This window comes from Polyodon spathula, chromosome 3, assembly GCF_017654505.1.
Source record: "Polyodon spathula isolate WHYD16114869_AA chromosome 3, ASM1765450v1, whole genome shotgun sequence".
Taxonomy (NCBI): Eukaryota; Metazoa; Chordata; class Actinopteri; order Acipenseriformes; family Polyodontidae; genus Polyodon; species Polyodon spathula.
In genome coordinates, this window is record NC_054536.1 from 84,702,455 (window position 1) to 84,724,960 (window position 22,506).

A 22,506-nucleotide genomic window follows, 5' to 3' on the forward strand; every position below is an offset into this window, starting at 1 on the left:
ATAAACAATTTAGGAAATTGTTAAACAACTAGAATGCTGAATTACAAGCACTAGCAAAGCAAGTGTCAAGTGTTAATAATCTAGAAGTCCTTCATTTAAAATCTACATGTACCACTCCTCAGAAAATCACCATAGAACAGGTTAGAAAATAACATAGATGCAACATACATTTAAAAAAAAAAACTAAAAAAAAAAACCTTACATCCATAAGTGCTGCATTAATGTAATTGCTGCTTTCTCCATCTATGGTGATGAGGAAGGGAAGACATCTGTCTGGGGGCAAGACGTCCATGCAGCGGTTCTTCTCATGGTTTCGGGGGAGAAGGGCTATACTGCAGTCCTCCACTCGTAAAGTTGGGGTGACCATATTCAGTGTCTAAAGAAATCATTCACAAAGTCATTCACAGAGTCAGTCACAAAGTCATTCAGAGTCATTCACAGTCAGTCAGAAAGCCATTCACAGTGTCATTCAGCATCATTCAGTCAGTCACAGAGTCATTCACAGAGTCAGTCACAAAGTCATTCGGAGTCATTCACAGTCAGTCAGAAAGTCATTCAGAGTCATTCACAGAGCCATTCACAGAGTCAGTCACAGAGTCATTCTCCGAGCCATTCACAGAATCATTCTCAGGCGTCACTTTTATATGTACAAATACAGTACATGTCCCCAGCCAAAGATTCTTAATCTGTCATCTTCATTTTTTGCACACAGGTTGCTGCTGCTTTAATCACTACAGACGGTTAGTAATATAAAAATATGCCTCCTTGTGTATAAATTATATTTGATCTCTTGCTTTAAAAATGTTGCACTGGTACAGCAAATGTAGCTGTAGAAATCCACTAAACTCACCCTGAATTCCTCTTTGATTTGGCTGGAGTTGGTCTGTGGGTCCAGCCTGTTCATCTCGTAGTAAACAGACCTAAGCTGAGAGGCTGGGATGGTGGTGTCTCCACAAAGGCAGGCTTCTAGAATGGCATCATGGATAAACACATACTGTTCCTGGAAGTAAGAAGCGTAAACATGTCTAGACAATGATAGCTGGAATAGAAGCTGCTTATGGCACAGCTAACTTTTGTGCACAATGTAGATTTTACCCACAGATAGCCTGAATGTGGTATGAAGAATATTACATTACATTACACAGTACTATACATATTTTAATGCAAGAATGGGCACCATAGTTAAAACATTTCATTTCAATTATCTTGCCAATGTATTGGTTGTTGTGGACTAACAAGTTTCTTTTTTTTTAACCAAGAAGTGCAAAAAGGGGGAATTATAGCATCCCCTCAATAAATGCTATTTTCTCAATACATTTTATTTTCAGTTATAGGACAACATAATCAGTTGATATTAAGGCATAAAGGTTACTTCTTTAAATAAGTGTACATGGCTTAGCATTTCAGTGGCTTCTTAGCAACGACCTGCTTTCTCTTAAAGAGACATGGAGTTGACACAAATTACCTACGACATGACATTTTCAAAAGATTTTGGCCTATCACTTTCACGAAAACTATTCAGTATAGAGATTAGTGAGTTTCAGGTAACGTGACCATGATGTCACCAAGCTACCTTGAGCCTCACTACAGTCACGTATCAGCAGATTTTATTTTCCCTTTTAGAAAAAATGTATTTTTTTCAAACACGGCTTATCCTTGAAACCACCACAGTAAAGAAACTTATGATTAAATGTAACTCCTTTCAAAACATAATTATCCCTTGATTCATACTGACTTCATTTTACCACCCACTGTACAGCACAATCCCCAGTTAATTCAGTCTGAGGACAGTCTGTGATAAAGTGACTGGGACTAAAAGCCTGCATACTTAATTTTCCATTATACCTTCTGAATAAAGAGACATGGGCAATGAAGCAACAGGCTGAGAAGATAAGCACAACCAACTGGCCCACTGCACTAAACTATTGCACCACTGTGAACTACACAGGCTTTTTTCATGGGGAAACTGAATGTACTGCAACCAAATTAGAAAACACTGTAGGGCTTCAACACTTGCAGAAAACAGCAAATTCTGCAAAACCTTTAAAAAAAATGGGTTTCTGGCCAATAGCACATGTTTTTACACAATTCGTTTTTGGCCCTGCCTTTTATCAATGTGTCCACTTTTCATCTGGTACCATTTCCGAATACAAATCCTTTGCACCACCAATGTAAAGAGACCTCTGGGAAAGTCTTTTCTGAGCCCAACACAAATACCAATTATCTGGAGTATGAATCATGTTTTTAAACACACACACATATATATATATGCATGCACATTTTTCTTAACATGATCCTTTGTAATCAGGGTAAGCTGGTATTACCTCTGTCTGGACCATGTTCACTCTCCTTGATCGAAGCTCTCGCACACAGTTGTAGATGTCCACCACTCCCTCTCTTTCTGCCATATCCAGCATGATATCAATGACAATGAAGCAGCCTGTTCTGCCTGCTCCAGCACTACAAACACAATACATATATAAAAACAATAAGCTTACCCAAACTCAGGACTGCATACACATCAATGTATTAGTATTATTATGTTAGGTATTTGTTTTTCATTAATCAGAATTAAATAATTAAATAAATAAATACATCGTAATTAGAAAGTTCAAAAAGTGATATGTATAGTATATTAAAACTACTGTTATTGTTCATTTATTTATAATGCCAGATTCTGGAAAGCAGTAGGCCACCTCAAAACCTTACCAGCTCTAAGATGTCAATGTAACATTACTGTGTAATGGCATGTACCTGCAGTGAACGACCATGGGACCTGCATTAGCTGGGCTCTTGGACTTGACTCTTCGTACAAACCCCAGGAGACCTGTGGCATGATAGGGGACACCATGGTCTGGCCAGCCCGTGAAGTGGAACCCTCTGATCTCTCTAATTTCATGGGCTCCTCTCTAATAAAACACAACACAACTGTTGTTGATGCAGATACAAGAATGCAGGAGCTAAATGTATTTATTTATTTCTGCCATCACTCAAATTGAAGGAGGTGATGAATAGATTCTGCCAGACTTACTTCCAGCCATAGAATGGCGCTTTACCGGTACTTCTAATACAAAGAAAACTCACTAAAGTCTTTAACCAGCATTTTGTCTAGTAGTTAGTCAATGTCTTATTTATCACCTTCCAGAAATGGAGAGCATCTGCACACTGTCTAATTTTTATTACAGTTAAATTATTTCATAACTTAAGCATAATGAATTGCATGTTCTAGTACAAATGGAGTAGTGTTTCTAGGAAGAACATGTTTACCAGGGCTCAGGCAGAAACTACAGTTCCTTGAACAGCACTGCATTAACTCTATCTGTGTTGTATCCCAATAATAGTATCAGTACAGTAATGGGAGGTTACCTTTTCAACTGCAAATGTTCGTATGACATATTCAGACAGCAGCTCTGTTTCTATGAGAGTCACTTTCATATCTCGGTAGATCTCTGTATCATCAGGCCAGTATTTGAAGCACTTTACCTTTAAATAAAAGTAGATAAGAGGAGACATTAGGGTCATATTACCAAATATTAGTGTAAAGTGGGATGTTTACACATGAAGGACGCTATATAAATTAAAACTGGTATGGTACAGTATGGCATGGCATTGTAAAATGCCTGCTGACTGAGGAAGATTTTGTTTCAAGATGGTTGTGCACAATCTATAGTACACTGTTTTCAAATTCTGTAGTACAGCATTTTATAGTACTGGCCAAAATGCCACAGTTTACAATACTATATAACATTATGGTGTTTTTACATGGGGTGTCTCCAAGTTGTGATATTTATATTGATAATATAAATACAGTTTACAAAATTAATACACTAAACACAATTCCTAAAATGGATCATGTGAAAACAAAACAAAAACAAAAAGTCATGTTTGTTTGTCTGAATTGTGGCCTTTTTCTCTGTAAAGTGCCTTTTGTTATATTGACCGCAGACTACAGTATAAACAGTAATAATCCAGATGGAAACATCCAGAATCCTAAAACGCCTCCTCTTTACTCTTGCTTTGAATAATAACCATGACGTGAAGGAATGATGTTAAAACTAGGCAAAAAGCCTAGGCAGCAGGGGCGGTTCTGCCATAAGGCTTGGGGTGTGGGGTGGGGGGGTGTTAAGCCACCACATTTTATTTTAAACCCAATCCAGGTAATAATCAACATGTTTTTTGCCTAATCTGCACTGTCACAGCACATAGCTTTACTATTAGTTATAATTACAGGTTAGCAAGAGAGAGACCAGTTTTCTTCTCTCTGGTAATTTGTAACAATTGTAAATGTTCTAACATCATCACTAGTAATCAACGAGAGAGCACTCCAAATTACGCAACAGGTGTCACACCCTAATGCTCACCTCTGGTCAACTTTCACCCTGTGATTTTTTGCCTAGGCTAACTCTTGCCACTGTGCATTTTAGTTTAGGCAAATTCTCACCCTGTGGTGGTGAAAAGTCAGCCGGGGGTAAGCATTCAGCATTCAGAGTGCAGGCAGCCAGGGAGTAACATCTTCGGGATGCAGGTAAATTAATGGACCAGACACAGCGGTAGGAATTCATATACATCAGTTTACTTTCATGAGTTTGATTTTATCAGGTTTGAGTTTGATTTTTATCAGGTTCGTGTTCTGGTGTTTTTTATATATTAATTAAGTAAGTAGCTGATCAGATTTGTAACCAAGATGTGTGTAATGCATTGTGCCAGTAGAAAGCCATTTTTAATGATGTAAGCAAATTGTGTAAAGCTACTCTACTGCATCTTGGTTGAAAATGCAGAAACAAAGGACTTTTGACAGATTTTTTTTTTATTTCAAGACAGCATGAATATAGCAAAGTTTTCATCAATGGCCCTATTATTGGAACTATTTCAACACTGCAGACCTGTATACATGTCTAGGAAAAAAAACATAGAAGTAAACTGATCTAATATACTATGGGTATATCCCTGCTGTTTTCATTTATTTTCCAGTATGGATACTGTTTATTTCATTATCCTAGGGTAGTGTAACTGTTCTGGAAAATGATTATTATGTGGTATAACGGTTTTACCAAAGCTTATTAGTATATTTTATTGTTCTGAGGAGCCGGCACCCAATTGTTTTTCAATTAAGTTTTAACACCCAACCCAAAATCAGGTATCACCTTTTCTTTTTTTATTTTACTCCCAACACATAATTCTGTTGTAACTGGAAAGTTGAACAAAGGTTTGTATGAAATTTTGTACAGTGAAAAATCTTATACACATTTTAAACACAAGACGTGTTTTGTTTGTCATTTAATTTTGGTTTAATAAGGTACTACTGTATAACGAATTCTCTAACAAATGCTATCATTTTATTTCTCGTTTATACCTTGTGTGGCATAACTTAGCATGTGTTGATTAAAGTTATTTCTCATATAAAACACTCACAAGAACACAGCATAATATACAGGATACATAAGCAATGTATATATTTATATTACAGCTCAGTTCTGATAATGACTTCAAAGATAACAATGGCTAAAAAGGAAAAAATGAGGTCGCTCTGGGTTGTCAGAGGTTATTAAACCCACAATGTTCTCCTTGGCTCCACTCACCACAAGCTAAAATTAAAATTGAAATACAACCATTACCATAAGTGTATTTACCTCCTAAAGATCCAGAACCTGAATATTTTATACCAAAGTTGCTCCGCTGGCCTGATGCAGTCATGGCTCTCCCTCGAGGGCACAAAAGGGCCGTGCTCGCAGATCTCAGCGTCATTTTTCCTTCAAGCCTGCTGCAATCATGGGTGCAGCAACCTTGAAGGTTAAAGGTTACATTTCTATTTCAGGGAACCAGGGTTTTGATAATAAACTCATCTTCCCTTTCAAGTACAAAATGTAACCATTACCGTATGGGTGAGTGTACCACAGCCGTTGTAAGGGCAAGACTGCAGAACAACTGGAATGCTACAAGGCTACGCCAACCCCAGTAACAAATAGCTAGGGTGAAAAAATTGAGGGAGAAACTCACCTCTGTGTTGTATGGGTTGACTGGGAAGCCGCCGTTCACACTCCACTGCCAAAACCAAGGTTTTGAGGATTCAAGACATTCAGCCTGTAAAACCTAGTGAAGGTATGGGAAGTAGCCCACACTGCCGCATTGCATATGTCCTTGACAGATGCACCCTGGAACAAAGCCCACGAAGTTGCCATGCCCCTGGTGGAATGGTCAGTGAGCTTTACTGGAGGGGGCAAGGTGGCCAGCTCATAGGCAGTCCTGACCATGTCTGCTATCCACTTGGACAGTCGCCGATTAGATACGGAGTGACTATGAGCCTTCGCCCCATAGCAGACAAAAACTGATCTGACTGCCTCCAACTTTACGTCCTGTCAACGTAGTATGGCAGGGCCTGAACTGGACAGAGTGAATGGAGCTGTTGCTCTTTGTCAAACTGAAAAAGAGGTGGATGGAAAGCCTCCAATTCCACAGACCGGTTGACATGGAATGCCGAGACAGTCTTCAGCAAAAAGGCAGGTTTGGTACAGAGTGTGACCTTTGTCCTGGCCTCTGTAAAAATTAATCAGGCTTTTGCTATTGAGAATGCCTGCATCTCACTCACCTGCTTTGCGGAGGTGATTGCAAGAACGTCGCTTTGAGTGATAAGAATTTCAGCTCAGCTGAATGCAGGGGCTCAAACGGAGGCTTCATGAGTGCATGAAGCACCACGTTTAGTCTCCAGCGAGGATGTCCTTCATAGGCGGCCAAAGCTGCCAAGACCCTTTCCAAAATTATCCCGTCCTGGGGAGGCTGAGTCAATTTTGAGCAAAATGGCTGCCAGATAGACCTTTAACGTGGAGGCGGATTTTCCCCTCATAAAATAGGTTGTGTAAAAATTGCAGTGTAACTACCATGGGAGAGACACCACGTCTAGAAAACACCCCACTTGCATCCATACTGGGAACATGTGGTTGGTGCTCTGGCATTCTGCCTGGTGTCAGTGACCATGTTAGAAAGCCCCAGACGAATCAAATGCAGACATTCAGGTGCCAGAGCAAAAGTTGCCGGCTCGATGGGTTGGGATGCCATAAGGTGCCCATGCCTGACTGAGCAGGTCACTGCGCTTTGACTGGCCATTCAGAAGCTGCATGAGGGTTGAAAACCAGAGTCTCCTGGGCCAATAAGAGGCTATTAGGAACACCTTGGCCTGGTCCTGCCTGATTTTCTCTAGACAAAGAGAGAGGAAGATGAGCTGTGGGAAAGGGTATAATAGAAGCCTCGGCCACTGGTGTGCCAAGGCATCTATTGCCAGCGGGACCCAATCTCCTATTATAGAGAAGTGGGGGAAATGGGTTGATTAGTTAGACAGAATATCCCTTTCCTAAAACCATGCTGACTGTCTCCCAGGATACTGTTACCACATAGGTAATTTTTCAATTTGGATCTTATAGTTTCCTTAAGTTTACATATAATAGAAGTCTGGCTTATTGGTCTGTAATTGCCTGGCTCAGTTTTGTCTCCCTACTTGTGGATTGGTATTACGTTTGCAATTCTCCAGTCTGTCGGAACAACCTGTGTCAAGAGACTGCTGCATGATCTTGGTTAGTGGTTTGTAAATAACTTCTTTCATTTCTTTGAGTACAATTGGGAGGATCTCATCCGGCACAGGGGATTTGTTTATTTTAAGAGCTCCTAGTCCCTTTAACATTTCTGCCTCAAGTTATTTAAAACAGGATAGGAACAGAACTTCAAATGAGACCATATTGTGGTCTGAGTTTGCCAATCGTTCTCTGACCTCTGTTTTAGCTATTCTGTATTCGTTATTTGAAAAGACTAAATCAAGGTATGCCTCCCCTCTAGTCGGTGCCTTGGCAAATTGCGTTAGGAAGCAGTCATTTGTCATTTAATATTGCTAAGTATAGCTTTATTAAAGACAGGTAGTATGAAAATAAATAAATTAAACAAGAATTCTGGTCTGGTGCAGCTGCCACGTTAAGTTTCAGCAGAGACACGTGATTGAAGTCACATGTTGAATAAACTCAACTTGCAAAAAAAAAAAAAAAAATGAACCAGGTAATACAGGTAAGCCTGACTTCTATTTATGTAAACTTATATTATACACTTAAATGTGTACCTTCAACTCTAAAGTCATATTTTGATTACATTTTTACCAGTTTCAAAACATTTGAGATGACGATATTTCTGAAATGGTCGTTTTTTTAAAGGGAAAATAAAACAAAAACCGTGAAAGTACGTTTAACACAGTATTTACACTTCTAAATAAAGCAGAAAGACTGTGCTTCACTTATTAGTATTCAATTATACGACAAGTTCAAAACTGTAACGTTCCTGAGCAGCACTCTCCATAGAGGCAGAATCGCCCAACCTGTAGATTCGCTGGCACCCAAGCAAGCTCTGCAACCATATGACACAAATATGCTTATGTTACTGCTTTGTAAGAAAACTCTAAGATTTATAGGGTTACCTAGAGATGTTGGAATCTCAATTAAGTTAGTAAACTGAGTGCAAAGGTTGTTGACAGTTATTTGCGGAAAATACATGCATTTTAGCCTTAGAGGGAACGCAGGTCAGAAACAACAAGTTCTTATCTGAGCCAGGCTCTCCGATCAGGTCAGTATTGAGAGAAAAAATGGCACTGAGATCTATGAGCAGTCCTTTTGTGCCTGTGGGGGTGGACAGTGACTGTGTCACAGGCTCGCTGAGCAGCTTTGGTATACAATAGTTTAGGGTTTTTAGGAGGTAAATACCCATGGTTACATTTTGTAATTGAAAGGGGACCTACCCCATAATAATTTTTCAAATCTTAGATGACAAGAATTTTTCATCCCAGAGGTAAATACAATTCTCGGTTTCCTTAGCACTTTACCTCTGTCTCTAATAAAAAAAAAAAAAACTTGCTTAACTGACTTCTTGCTCTATTGCTTTTTTATTAGCTATCCATCTGCCCTGTACAAAATCTCTTAACTTGTTTCATAAAGTGAACTTAAATGAATCATTAATTGCAATATTCTACCAATTCTAAAGGGAAATCAAGATATGTAATCTGTCTTATTTAGGGGTAACAAAGTCCCTTCATTTCTACCCATTACATGCAGGAGTAAGGAGGTTATTTAGATATAATGATTCCTTATTTTCACCCCTTACTTATGAAAGTCAGGAAGTTTAGCCACTACTAACGACTATTCCTTATGTGTATTTTTACTATATTTGTGTTTATTTGGGATTGTAGTACTGTATTTTTATCTCAAGCTAAAATATGACATTTTTTCTCTTTAATTAATTTAAGTGTAGCTTCTTGTATATGAAATACATGCAAACACTGACTATACGGCTCCAAACCGTCCCTTATATTTTTCCTAGTTTATGCTTTCGACTGCACTTGTCTTTCCTGTGGTTTACTCAGCTCGGTCATTTGCTGTTTTTTGCTTTTTTTTTTGTTTTGCTTCCCTCTACTCTTTCTTTCATCTGGCCTCTCTCTTTATTTGATAACATCAAACTGTATAATTCAGATTATCCAAACAGCAGCAGATTCTCCCAATAGCAGCAACAACAAGTCAGCATTAACACCCTGGATTAAATTAGATGTAGGCAAGTATTACCTGTTGGTAACAAGTATGGAAAAACCCAAAGCAACATAAATACATTATTGGCCTTTAAACACAAATCTACACCAGATTTCCCATGGGATATACAGGCATAAATGCTGTTGTGTGCAGTAAGCACATTAACCTGAAATTGACTGAGACAGGACTGTGCGTTGTTCCCTAATATTATCATCAATGTAGCTGTCTTCTCTGTCATTGATTGACAAGTGCATCCACCTCCCTGCCCCTGACCAGCAAGAGTATCAGTATTCTGGATATGAAACAGGATATATCCCTTCCACACTGAGATTTACAACCAAGCTGGGTTATTCATTTCATCACAGTGATTTACATAGATTGGCTGGTCTGACTTATTTATCTTCACAAAGATTGAAACACTGGTTCACAATTGTTTATAAGGTTATCCTTGGCAAAATCCCAATTTATCTTAACAAATTGTTAATTACCTCTAGCAGTACTTCTAGTACCTCTAGTACTGTACTCAGATGGTTCTAAGTTTTTCAGTTCCTAGGAAAAAAGACATTCAGTTTTCTAGGTCCATTGTCATGGAATAAACTTCAGGAAGAACTGAAGCTTACTGTCTTGAGACCTTTAAAGGAGTTCAAACAATCTACTGTATGTAACCAAGATGTATTTTTTTGTTTTGGCCGGTGCTCCGAAATTGTTTTTTGTCATTTGAATAACTTGTTTGTATTGGTTGCGCTCATTTGAATTACTGTGTTTTTTTTTCTGTTTTTTTTTGCATTATGCCACTTTCTTGACTAGTTCTCCCTTGAACCCCAGAACCCCTTGAATCCCTTGACACCTGTCTAGAACGCCACACCTAATTCCTTTAACAAGGGGAATTAACAGAAACATACATCTAAGCACAGCTATATATTTCCAGCGATACAAAATGAAAGTTGACCAAAGCAGATGATCAGTAGATGCCATTGGCCTATGTTACATATGTCTATAGCAGGCAGCTAGAACAGAATAGGAGCTCTTAGAACAGAAACCTCTCTCAGACTTAATTCACAATAATTGAGGAATAGGAATAAGAAATATATTAAGACGTTTTAATTTGAAGTTGCTTTATAAGCAACCAAAACTTAAAGTGCATAAATGTTTCTGTTAATGCTTTATCAGAGTTAAAACAGTGATGGAGTGGCTGATTTTAAAATTAGAGAACGAAACCCTTGTTAGTTCACTTCGACAGTACTCGCATCTTGAAAATGCCACATGCTGCACATCATCTCCCCATTAAACTGAGGCTGAAGTGTGGAATTGGCATGAATGATTCCACTATCTTTGCTAAGAACTTAAGAACTTTTCTACGCAGCAAAAAAAGGGTTACATACATAATTCATATCATGCTGCAAACATATTTGATATTTGATATAAACATATTAGTCACATATTTGAACGGCACTCCATGCACAGTGATATGGCGCTGAAACTGATATTTCTACATCAGTGGCATTCAGATGATAACATTTAGAGTTGTACGTAAAATTGCTGGAAATTGATTTGTTTCGTCAGACAGTTAAACAGTGATTTCTTTTTATAACTTGAGGTATCAAAATAATGTACTTTTCTGCCCAGTTCTCGATTTAATACAGTAAAATCAAAGTAAGGGTTTAGCATTTGTATGTACTGAAGCCCGTTCTGCATTAAGTGTCCATGATAACAACAACCACCCATAATACTGCTCTCTGAACCTGCAATATTTTGGTGTCAAAACACACCATCTGAGAAGCAGCTGAAAGCTCTGAAGGCATTTCAAATACTATTTGCCAATGACACAGTAATGAATGACTCTGTTTAGCAAAGTGCTCTATCAGACTAAGGTTATGCCTTATTTTTTTTATCAACTTCTAGTCCTCCACCTCGTGGCAATATACAAAGTAATTTTCAGAAGAGATTGCCTCATTAAGATTATTATTAAACACTAGCATTCTAAAAAGATTTTTGAAAACACAAAACAGGAACTGACTAAATGTGTTTAGAAATCATTAGGTAAAAATTAGCAGGGGTAAACGTCCCCACGTGGGAATTCTCCAGGTTTCACACTAAAATGGCTGACAGATGGATGGGTGTAATAATACTGAGTTTTAAATCCCCATATAAACAGTGTTAATGTGGCTGTGCAATAGGCTGAGTTATAAAGAGCGTATGGCATCTCAAGTGGATTCATTAAAAGGCACAGAGCAGTTCAAACAGCCCTTGCTTGGTGCTGACATGCCAGGTGTGAATGGGCAGTTTGGGCCAGGAGAGACAGGCATGTGGCACAAAGCTGTCTCAGCTTTGGATTAAAGGCAGTATTGTTTAGATAGTGACAGGTGGTGTTAAGACGAAGGACAGACCATACTACAGACTTCCCTGTCATTGGTGGCACATGTACCTGCTTAGGCACCCACCAGTTCCAATCAAAACTGCTTAAATAAAATGTTACTAAAAACAACGCAAACATTTTCCATTATTCAAGGCAAAAAGTTTACGCCATGTTTTTTTGTATGGAGATGCAGCATTAATGAAGTAATTAATAAATCTTGCTAACTATATAATTAAATGATTTATATATATATATATATATATATATATATATATATATATTTATATATATATATATATATAATTTCTAATTACTCTTTTATTCTAAAATAAATGTATGAAAAAGTTTCACAACTACTGTACTAGATTATACTGTGACAAACATGTGCTCATGTTGTTAGTATTATCAATAGCAAGGCGGCTTATAACATCAGTGTACAACTTGTACACGTATGTTAACAATTTGGGTAATGTACTTTTCCCAGAATGTTTAAAATTGTGTAAATGATTCAACCCACACAGCACTAAACAACAGTAAACACTGATTTTTCCCCCTCTCACTTACCCTTCCTACTTCCACAAGATTCGTCACCATGACGATACTGGCTGTGTTTTCCTGCCACACCATTCTCCAGAAATCATACACTGTTTCCTGCATTGGCCCTGGGATGTCAAAAGAAATATGAACACATTTTTGCAAGGTAACCTGTTGCATCCCAGTATTAAAGAGTAGGCTCAAATCCCAATGCTTTCTTGAGTGGTTCTGCACATTACCTACTTAGATCCCACAAATCACACCCAGTTGCCACACAATGACATTTTATTAAGTATGCTGAATTCTGATAATCTGATAAAATAACTTATTGTCTATTAGCAGCACCAGCGGCCATTTTTTATCATTATTGGATGCAGTTTCCTGATCAGGGTATACAGTACAGAGTAACCACAAGTATTACAAGAAGGGCCAGTAGGCTGCAATTGAGGCATCCAATTAAAGTCATACTGGTAAGTAGTTTTCTTGGCTAAATAAATGCAACATAACTCTCAGTAAATATGTGGCACACAATACAAGTGACTAACGAAATTCAATACTTTAGTTTCCAATTTTATTAATATACATTTTAGCAGTGTATATATATATATATATATATATATATATATATATATATATATATATATATATATATATATATATTATATCAGTTGATGCACACTTGCAATAGTAGTAGTTCATTATGATCTATTAGGAAATAAAGTAAGCCCACCATAACTCAACGTTACACAAAGAAGCTGAAACACGTGACGTGGTAAGGTAATGGTTGTGCCGTATATAAGTCATTGAGCGGTTAGCTTTATTAAATATTCCTAATAGATGCTGTTCTTTTAATAATTTCACGTGATGCATTGGACATTTGATTCCTGTTATCAAGGTTAACAGTTCTAGAACAGTTGTGGGATATATTTGTATGACTCCACAATACTTCACTTATAAAAAATCTGATGGAGACTACCTGTGTCAGAGATCTTTCAAAGGTTGCTTAGCGTTGCTGGGTTCTGGTGCAGATACCGAGGTACCTTTTACAATCACTAGAAGCACAGACTTGTGTTTTGAAAAGGAGGTGCAGAACAAGATTTAACTTTGGCAGAGGATCCCTGGTTTTTGATTTGTTTGTGATATCATTTAAATAATGTCTATGCACAGACATACAAAATGGAAGGACTGACTGATCCTAACCAACGCCTGCAGCCTTTCTTTCTTTCTTTGATGTATGAGCTTGTTAATGATTTTTTATTCTGCTGCAAACAATCTCTTTGAAACTCAGCATGTAATTGCAAACAAGTCTGGATTCTGCAATACGTAGGGGATGCCACCTTGACTTAGCAAACCACTCGTGCATATGCATACTTTCCAAGACACTTTCCCAACTGTCATATTTAATTTGTACAGACCTCTAAAGAAAACCATTAGGGTTAGAAATTAGTTTACAGCACTCCCTGTTGCTATGCTATCTAGCCCTAAATACAGCCCATCAGTAGGGGGTTTAAAAGTTGGCATAGTAGGGCGATGGCAACGCTCTAATAAACAGGTAATTATGCAATTCCTAGCTCTACTAAAACCAGATTGCAAGTCTACTGCAAACAGATTATATTTGCCTCTTTTTAACTGCATACAATTACCTTTGCACATAATCTCCTAATTTGTGAAGGAGCTCAGTAAGAATTTCAGAACAATTAACTATCAATCAGACTTATCCTGGAGGAATTCCGAACTGTTTCTCAAACAACATCTGTCAGCAAGATTAACCAAGTAACATAAACTATGGCCATGCGCACTGCTAATGCATGTATGTAATACTCCCTCATAGATACATGTACTAGAGTGTTATTTGCACCACTTCAGCACACAACCAAATCCTGTTTTTTGTACATACTGTAACGAATACAACTGTTCTGGAAAACTTAAACAATAAAGTTATGTAAACAGATCAGTAAAGATAGCAATATTACCAAGCCCTACCTTGTGTAGAAATGTAATGATTTGGTCTGTGATAGCCCTGCAAGAAGAAAAATGCATTATTATTCATTAAATCTTACACCTGCATTCTTTCATTCTATACACTTTATGTATGCTTTTTTTAGTGGAAAAGAACACCTATAACAGTGATTGCAGTTATCTGAACCTGGGTACTATGAGGCTAAATTATATAGTTAAATAGCATAAAAAGAACTAACTCACAAGATAGGTGTGGCAGGGTAAAAGGTCTGCCAAAACACGTGTGTGGGGGGAATATTGTGTATATATAATATAGTGACTTGAAACAGAAAGCTTTCTGAGTCTTTTCTGTGTCTGAGTTGTGCCGATAACATCCGGGCCGTGACTCTACCTTGTCATAGTAGGTGTTACTAGTCGGATAGCACCCCTAGAGGCTCAGACAAGGAACTGCAGGCTCAAAAGAATGAAAGAAAAAAGATAAAAGAAATAAATGGAGCGGAATGAAAGTCTGGAGGAACAGCAGCACCATTTAAGGGAAGGAGGGGCTCCGTCTCGCCTGTGTGGAGTATGGGCACCTCCTGGGCATGCGCCCCTATGAAGACCCCCTCTTCGTGACGGCCTTCTTTCTGGATGAGGTGGTCATGTGAGGAATGGCTCTGCCTGAAGGTCCCACAACCACTGAAGACGGAACTGGACACCGTCCTCATCTGTCTCAATGACCAAGGTTGGTGCCTATGCTGACATTTCAGGGTGAAAGGGTGTTGCCACCTGCCCCAAAGAGGAAAGTGAGGTGCGGCCGTGTCCAGAGGTGAGCAAAAGAGCCAGAGCCATCCTAAATGCCAGAGAAGGCAAAGCTGCCTGTCTGTCTGTCTGCCTAAAGGCCAGAGAAGGCTAAGTTGCCTACCCAAGTGCCAGAAAGGGAGGAGCTGCCGTCCTGCATGCAAGAAAGGGAGGAGCTGCCATCTCCATGCAAGAAAGGGAGGAGCTGCCATCCTATGGGCGGTGTGTTTTTTTGTGTTCCGTGTCATTTTGTAGTACCTGAGTTTTTATATTTTATATGTTATTTTGGCCCGTGTGCCGTTTAGTTTGTTAATGTGTTTTGTGTAGTGTTTTTTTTTTTCTGTTTTATACTTAAAATGTGCATTATCGCTTTGAAACTACAAGCTTTCTGTGTCTGAGTCTCTCCTCTATGCCGATAACATCCGGGCCCTGACACTACCCTGGCAAAACAGGATATAATTCTTAGCTCCCAAGCAGGGAAGTTGCAGTTCTGCATTTTATCGTACTACATTGCTTATTATGCGTTTGTGCATTTATATGGATGGCATATTTCTTCTGCTATTCTGCAATAGTTCTGGTGTATAAGTATATTATTCATATCCAAATTCTATATAAAAAAATTTAAAAAAAAGTTTTATCTGCATGTGTGATATATATAATACTTATGAGATTTCATTTTAAACAAATGAAGCATTAAGAATTCATGCAATTCCCATTCGTACAGCTAAACAATAGTTTTTTCCTCTTTGACCATTTCATTTTACACAACTGTAATTAATGGTTCTAAATAAAAAAAGCCCTCAGCATTCTCAAGCTATTCAATTCCATAAAAATTTTAATTACTACTTTATCTGGCTTGTCCACATTTTGTGTATAGTATCCTGTATTATGTAAAAATGTGTGACAATTGTATCTGCATGCGTATTGTGTTTTTTGTTTTTTAGAACTCTCCAAACATAAGCCATTTATTTATTTATTTCAGGGGAAGCAAATGCTGCACCATATGTTCAACAGACAACATGTTCTGACCAAGGAATGGGTTACATGTATTATTCACAGCTACTTTTAATTTGAAAAGATGCAATGTATTCAGTATAGCCAAAAGGGTTTTTTTTTATTTATTTTTTTTTTTTTTACTGTAGTACAATTAAAAGCTTGGCTAAGCATAGATGTACACACAGATGGACTGACCGACAAACACCCAGTCCCACTCAATGCCTATTGTCTGCTTTGTTTATTTGATAGACAGTTCCTTTACTGTAGTTTATTTTCTTCTACTTTCAGAATGCTCACTTTAAAACTTACCGAACGTTTGCTGCAGTGTAAGTCCATCTACTTGTTTACCACTTCAACCTTTCTTCCTATACATCTTTTAGTGCAACTCTGTTTTAATTACTTTTTTGTTAATATATTATTTTTTAAATCGTGGGATTTCACTTAATGTTTTATTTTATTTTATTTTTTTTACATAGTTATGTAGACAAATGTTTTGACTAGTGCCTTCTTCGCATACCAATTTGTCTTTATTGAGTGGTTTTTAATGTTACAAAAAATATGTTTTAGAATATTCTTACACCAAGAGTTTTTTTTTTTGTTTTTTTTTTAAACACCTCTATTTAATCCCACCTGTGGGGGCCATTTGGATGTAGTATAAAATAAACTGGAAAAGCATTTTAAGTACACTGGACAGAGAACAGAACCTTTAGTCTGCTGTTTATCTTGCTGATGGTACTGTTAACATGCACAGTGACAAAGTTCTTTTTCTTCTTCATAAAAGAATTAGATTAATAAATTAATTTGATGAATTTATTAATTCAGTCTGAAAAGTTTCTGGGCTGTTAAGGCACAGTGTGTTCAATCTATGAAAACTGCAAACTTCTAGGAATATAATGAATAATAATCCCTTGCAATTGAAGGCTTGTGTTAAACTTGTAACAGTTAGGTATCTCAGTCCTATTATTAGGATTATTCTGGTGTTTGCTTTTTATGACCCTTAAGTTACTTTCATTAAATGTAGTGAGCTAGGTTTCAATGCAAGTGCCTCCTAGGTTACCCTCTGGTGTATTTGATTGTGTATTAGATTAAAAAGATAGCAGTCTGATGTTAATTATATGTATGGTATATTGTGTTGTATTTAATATACAGCAGAAAGGCATACTGAGAGAGGGGCAAATACATATTATTTTGTTTATCATCAGAGCACATTAGACATGGCAAACCAGTATTTTTTTCCGCTGTAATGTAACATGTAACCCCCCCCCCCTCCTGTGAGCATAATTAAGGGCCTGCCTTTGTTAAACTGTCCCACCTGCATTGCAAATTCACACACTACTTTGAAGACAACTGCAAAGTGAAGTAACGACAAGTGATTGCAAATCATAGAATTAGTATAACAGCTTTGCACCCATTAATATGCACACAGCTTGCTGGCGAACGTGGCAACACGCCAGGCTGTTGACAGAAAATGAAAATAACATTTACTTTGTCAGCATAAGCCATCTCAGAATTACCACCAGTGAGCCAGGAGATCTTTACTGTGACAAAAATATCACGTATATAGTACATGATGTTGTGCCTGTATGTGTGTGTTTTTACATTGCCCATATTTATGTATGTCTTGAGATAGCACATTCGGAAAGAAAAAGAAAAACTAGATGAAGTATGGTTCTGCGTCACTATGAGGTGGGTTTTTTGTTGTAACAGTGGCTAGAAAAAACGATTTCCCACACCTCTGTGGACTGCTATAAGATTTGTGATACATTTATTGCAACCCCTTGGGAGTTAAACAGACAGTTTGTCCCTCATGGCTATGTCTTAATTTATTCCCAGGCTTTTCATTTGCATTTGAGAAAGAATAAAAGACATTAAAAAAAAAAAACTATAGGCCTTCAAAACCCCCATTTATGCATCCTTAAAAAAACACAACAACATTAACACAAAGTGCAAATACATAATGTAACTGCTCTATGACGTACTCTAGCATTATTAAAACTAGATTGGGACAAGTTAGCATTAGACAGTGATACTAGATTACTTATTGTAACAATCTTATGACACTGCTGAACAGACTACAAATCAATTGCACAGCAGTTTGATCCATTCCTGGTTTTACTATGTTAAATAAGACACACCTGAGCTTGTCACCTACACACTGTTGCTAATTAAGCTCATATTAACACCTGGTATGGGTGAAACTGCTATTCAATAGGAGTTGCTTCCATCTCTGATAAACATATTTAAAATCCAGAAGAAACCAGTTCAGTTAGTTTTAAGGAGTTAAATACACTTCGAGGCTAAGTCACCCTGATCTTGATTACATGAGTGCTTGTCTTTGTGACTTTTTGTTTTTGCAAATTTTAATGTGTATTGGACAGCCAGTATGTAGTATATATGTGCCATATCTAAATTAATACTTGGACAACCAGTGACTATTCACATGGTACAAAATAGACATATATCATTTTAACTATAGGCTTGTATACACAAAAAGAAATGCATTGCAGCCTTTTCCTGAGAATGGGTTATGAATAAGTCCCTAGATTCCTGCTTGTCATATTCTGTGCAGTCTCCACTATTTATATGCCTTGTATATATCTTGCAATTAAGTCTTTCTAAACCCAGATGCACCAAGAAAGGACTTTTCTAAATACAGGAAATGTATTAATTATTTTTACATGTATATGGGCAATCAAGCACATTAATTTACACCTCCCCCAAACAGTATGAATGTAAAATAGTGACCTTTAAATCAGAACATCGCTGGTATACTTACATCAATAAAATTTGCATTAATGTAATCTGAATTTTGGTCTCCCTCGAGGGGCAGGAGTCGGACACGAGAATGATCATCTGAAACAAAATAAAAACAAGCACTAAATTAAAAAAAAAAAAAAAGGTTACAGAAGCTTGGTGGCACTACAAAACAATATTTCTGTTTATTTTCTGGGGGTTTAGAAATATATCATTGTATAAACCTTGGTCTACCTGTGTTCCATTTAATATGTTATGTAGTCTTTGGACAATAAAATGCTTTTGAATCAATATATTTTTTGTCATATGTAGAATTGTTCTATTAGATAAACAAATAGTAGTTAAAGTAAAAACAAAGAAGTAAATACAAAGAACAGCAGTATATCGATATTTGCTGAATATATCATTTTGCATAATACATCATAGCACACTCTTGAAATAAATCAAAAGTTAAAGTATTCTAAATAAGCCTTATTACAAAGTTTGGATGGCCCAGGAAGCAAGGAAGCTGCATGTTCACCAAACTCATTAGCACTCAATACTACAGGGATGTGTGACAGAATCGATTTTGTAGTATTACATTAAAAAGAAAAAGATAAGGATAATTGGAAAAAATACAGCAAGTTTTCAATATCTCCGAATTCTGTTTCAACACTGTGAAAGGTACTGTGCATTAATCTTCTATCCAGTTCACAACTGTATTGTCATATAAACAATTCATTTTTTGTATATGAAATACACATTAGTGCTATATTGGGAACACAAAAAATGTATGTGCACCAATTATAGTATTTGTGGTGTGGCCAAGCTGTTGACGATGAGGACTTATCTAGGGTTTTCCATCTGATTTGCTATACAAGAAACTGTTCCTTTATGAACCTCAACTGACAAAAAACAGATTCCTCTTCATAAACAATACATTAAAAAACGCATTCCTTGAATTATTTTAATAACTTAACCAGCATTTCAGAAAGGTCCTGGAGGCATTTCTGAACTTCGTAAACACATTCATGTGTGGTAACCCCCCAGGGTATAGTGATTCACAGTTAAGATGGTGGCCCATGATAAGATTCATTTGCTTCATTTTTTAGACACACTCCCTTCAGAACACCATGCACTAGTATACCAAGCAGTGACGTCATGTCTTAATATCTTGATATCACTGGTTAATGTCACACCCTGGCCCAGGGCCCCACTTCCTTCTGCCTATACAGAAGGGGAAGGACAGCAAATGTCATTCCACTCACAGAGGACATGCTCTAGCTGGAAGTGACATTCATGCTTAGAGAGGGACGCCCTCAAGGCCCAGGTATCCTCACAGTTGTGGGTGGAATTAAGCATGGGATTCCGGGCATATTTTAATAATTACAGGGGGCAAAACCCAAAAATGAAAAAAAGGACAAAAAAGACTAATATTTGAAAAATGTGTAGGATAAAGGGAATATTTTCTTAAATTTTTGTTTTGATTTCCCAATACCAGCAGCACTATGTTGGTTGCCTGCCTTTAAGGGCCATGGGATTTTAACTGCTTAAGGTTAATCATTTCCCATCAGTTTCAATAACTCTTGACCTCTTGTTGCATCTTTTGTAGCTGACAGAATAGATTTAATGTTTTAGAATATACTACTCCTCTTACCATCTACATGGAGGCCATATAAAAAAAAATGATAGTTATACAAAAAATATGCCAATTCCTTAAAAAAAACATTAATCTATCATATATTTTAGGCAATTCTGTCTATTGTCTGTTTTTGTAGTTAATCTGTTTTTATATATATATATATATATATATATATATATATATATATATATATATATATAAATAATATATATATATAACCCTAACCCTTCATATATACAGTGCCTATAGGAAGTATTCAACCCCCCCCCCTTGGACGTTACAACCTGAAATCTTAATGCATTTAAATGGGATTTGTTTTCCTTTGATTTACACAACCTACTCAACGCTTTGAAGAGGCAAGAGAATTTTTATCGTGAAACAACAGTTAATGAAAAATAAAAAAAAAACCTGAAATGTCTTGGTTAGATAAGTATTCACCCCCCTGAGTTAATACCTGGTAGAACCACCGTTGGCAGCAATTACAGCAGTGAGTCTTTTGGGGTAAGCCTCTACCAGGTTTGCACATCTGGATCGTGCAATATTCGCCCATTGGCAAAACTGTTCAAGCTCTATCAAGTTGGATGGGGATCATTGGTAAACAGCAATCTTCAAGTCTTGCCACGGATTCTCAATCGGATTCATGTCCGGGCTTTGACTGGGCCACTCTAGGACATTCACTTTATTGTTTTTAAGCCACTCCAGTGTCGCTTTGGCTGTATGCTTGGGGTCATTGTCCTGCTGAACAGTGAACCTCCGTCCCAGTCTTAGGTCTTTTGCAGACTGAAGCAGGTTTTCCTCAAGGATTTGCCTGTATTTAGCTCCATCCATTTTGCCCTCTACCCTGACAAGCTTCCCAGTTCCTGCCAATGAAAAGCATCTCCATAGCATAATGCTGCCACCACCATGCTTCACAGTAGGGATGGTGTTACCTGGGTGATGTGCTGTGTTGGGTTTGCGCCAGACATAACGCTTTGCATTTAGGCCAAATAGTTAAATTTTTGTTTCATCGGACCAAAGAATCGTTTGCCACATCTTTTCAAAGTCTCCCACATGCCTTTTTGCAAATTAAACAGGATTTTGCATGGGCTTTTTTCAGAAATGGCTTCCTTCTTGCCACTCTTCCATACAGGCCAGATTTGTGGAGTACTTCAGCTATTGTTGACACATGGACAGTTTCTCCCATCTCAGCCATGGAATGCTGTAGGCCTTTCAGAGTTGTCATTGACCTCTTGGTGGCTTCTTTGACCAATGCCCTTCTTACCCGGCTGCTCAGTTTGGGAGGATGGCCTGCTCTAAGCAGATTCTGGGTGGTGCCATATACCTTCCACTTCTTAATGATCGACTTGACTGTGCTCCAAGGGATATTCAATGCCTTTGAAATCTTTTTATACCCCTCCCCTGATCTGTGCCTTTCCACAACTTTATCTCAGAGTTGTTTGAAAAGCTCATTGGTCGTCACGGTAGTATCTTTGCTTTGAATGCAGTACCCAACTGTGAGACCTTACAGAGACAGGTGTATTTAATCTGAAATCATGTGAACCACTTTTATTGCACACATATGGACTCCATTTAACTTATTGTGTGAATTCTGAAGGCAACTTTTCAGGTTTATATTTTTAATTGATTTTTTCACACATTGAAAGTGTTGAGTAGGTTATGTAAATCAAAGGGAAAAAAAAATCCCATTTAAATAATATGTGTGTGTGTGTGTGTCAGAAAGCAGTGTAAACAGTTTCCAGAGTACTCAAATGATGTACTTTGTCCAGAAACAGACGCTATGTTTACAAATAATTAGTCTAAAAAGACATCTGTAAATTTTAATGATCTGAAACTTATAACACAAGTCAAGACAGTCAATTTGAAGATCCTGCAGTGGAAAAGTAATTGTAGTACCACGTAGATTCATTCACTCAATAGGAAGCACCCACTCGTAAGAGTGAAGTCACACTGTCTAGGAT

At 37.5% G+C, this 22,506-nt stretch overlaps 1 protein-coding gene across 9 annotated transcripts in view; it reads right to left on the bottom strand.

The window, feature by feature from the left end:
* The window catches only part of LOC121313538 (receptor-type tyrosine-protein phosphatase mu-like), a 273,535-nt gene that overhangs the window by 12,527 nt on the left and 238,502 nt on the right, over nt 1-22,506 (bottom strand). For all 9 annotated transcript variants that reach the window (XM_041246205.1, XM_041246206.1, XM_041246204.1 and 6 more), the window contains 8 exons: nt 18,950-19,026; nt 14,422-14,458; nt 12,469-12,566; nt 3,367-3,483; nt 2,755-2,909; nt 2,325-2,460; nt 851-1,000; nt 203-376 (listed from right to left, as the gene is read on the bottom strand). In XM_041246205.1, the coding sequence (XP_041102139.1) occupies nt 203-376; nt 851-1,000; nt 2,325-2,460; nt 2,755-2,909; nt 3,367-3,483; nt 12,469-12,566; nt 14,422-14,458; nt 18,950-19,026 (944 nt within the window). The remainder of the gene's footprint in view (nt 1-202; nt 377-850; nt 1,001-2,324; nt 2,461-2,754; nt 2,910-3,366; nt 3,484-12,468; nt 12,567-14,421; nt 14,459-18,949; nt 19,027-22,506) is intronic.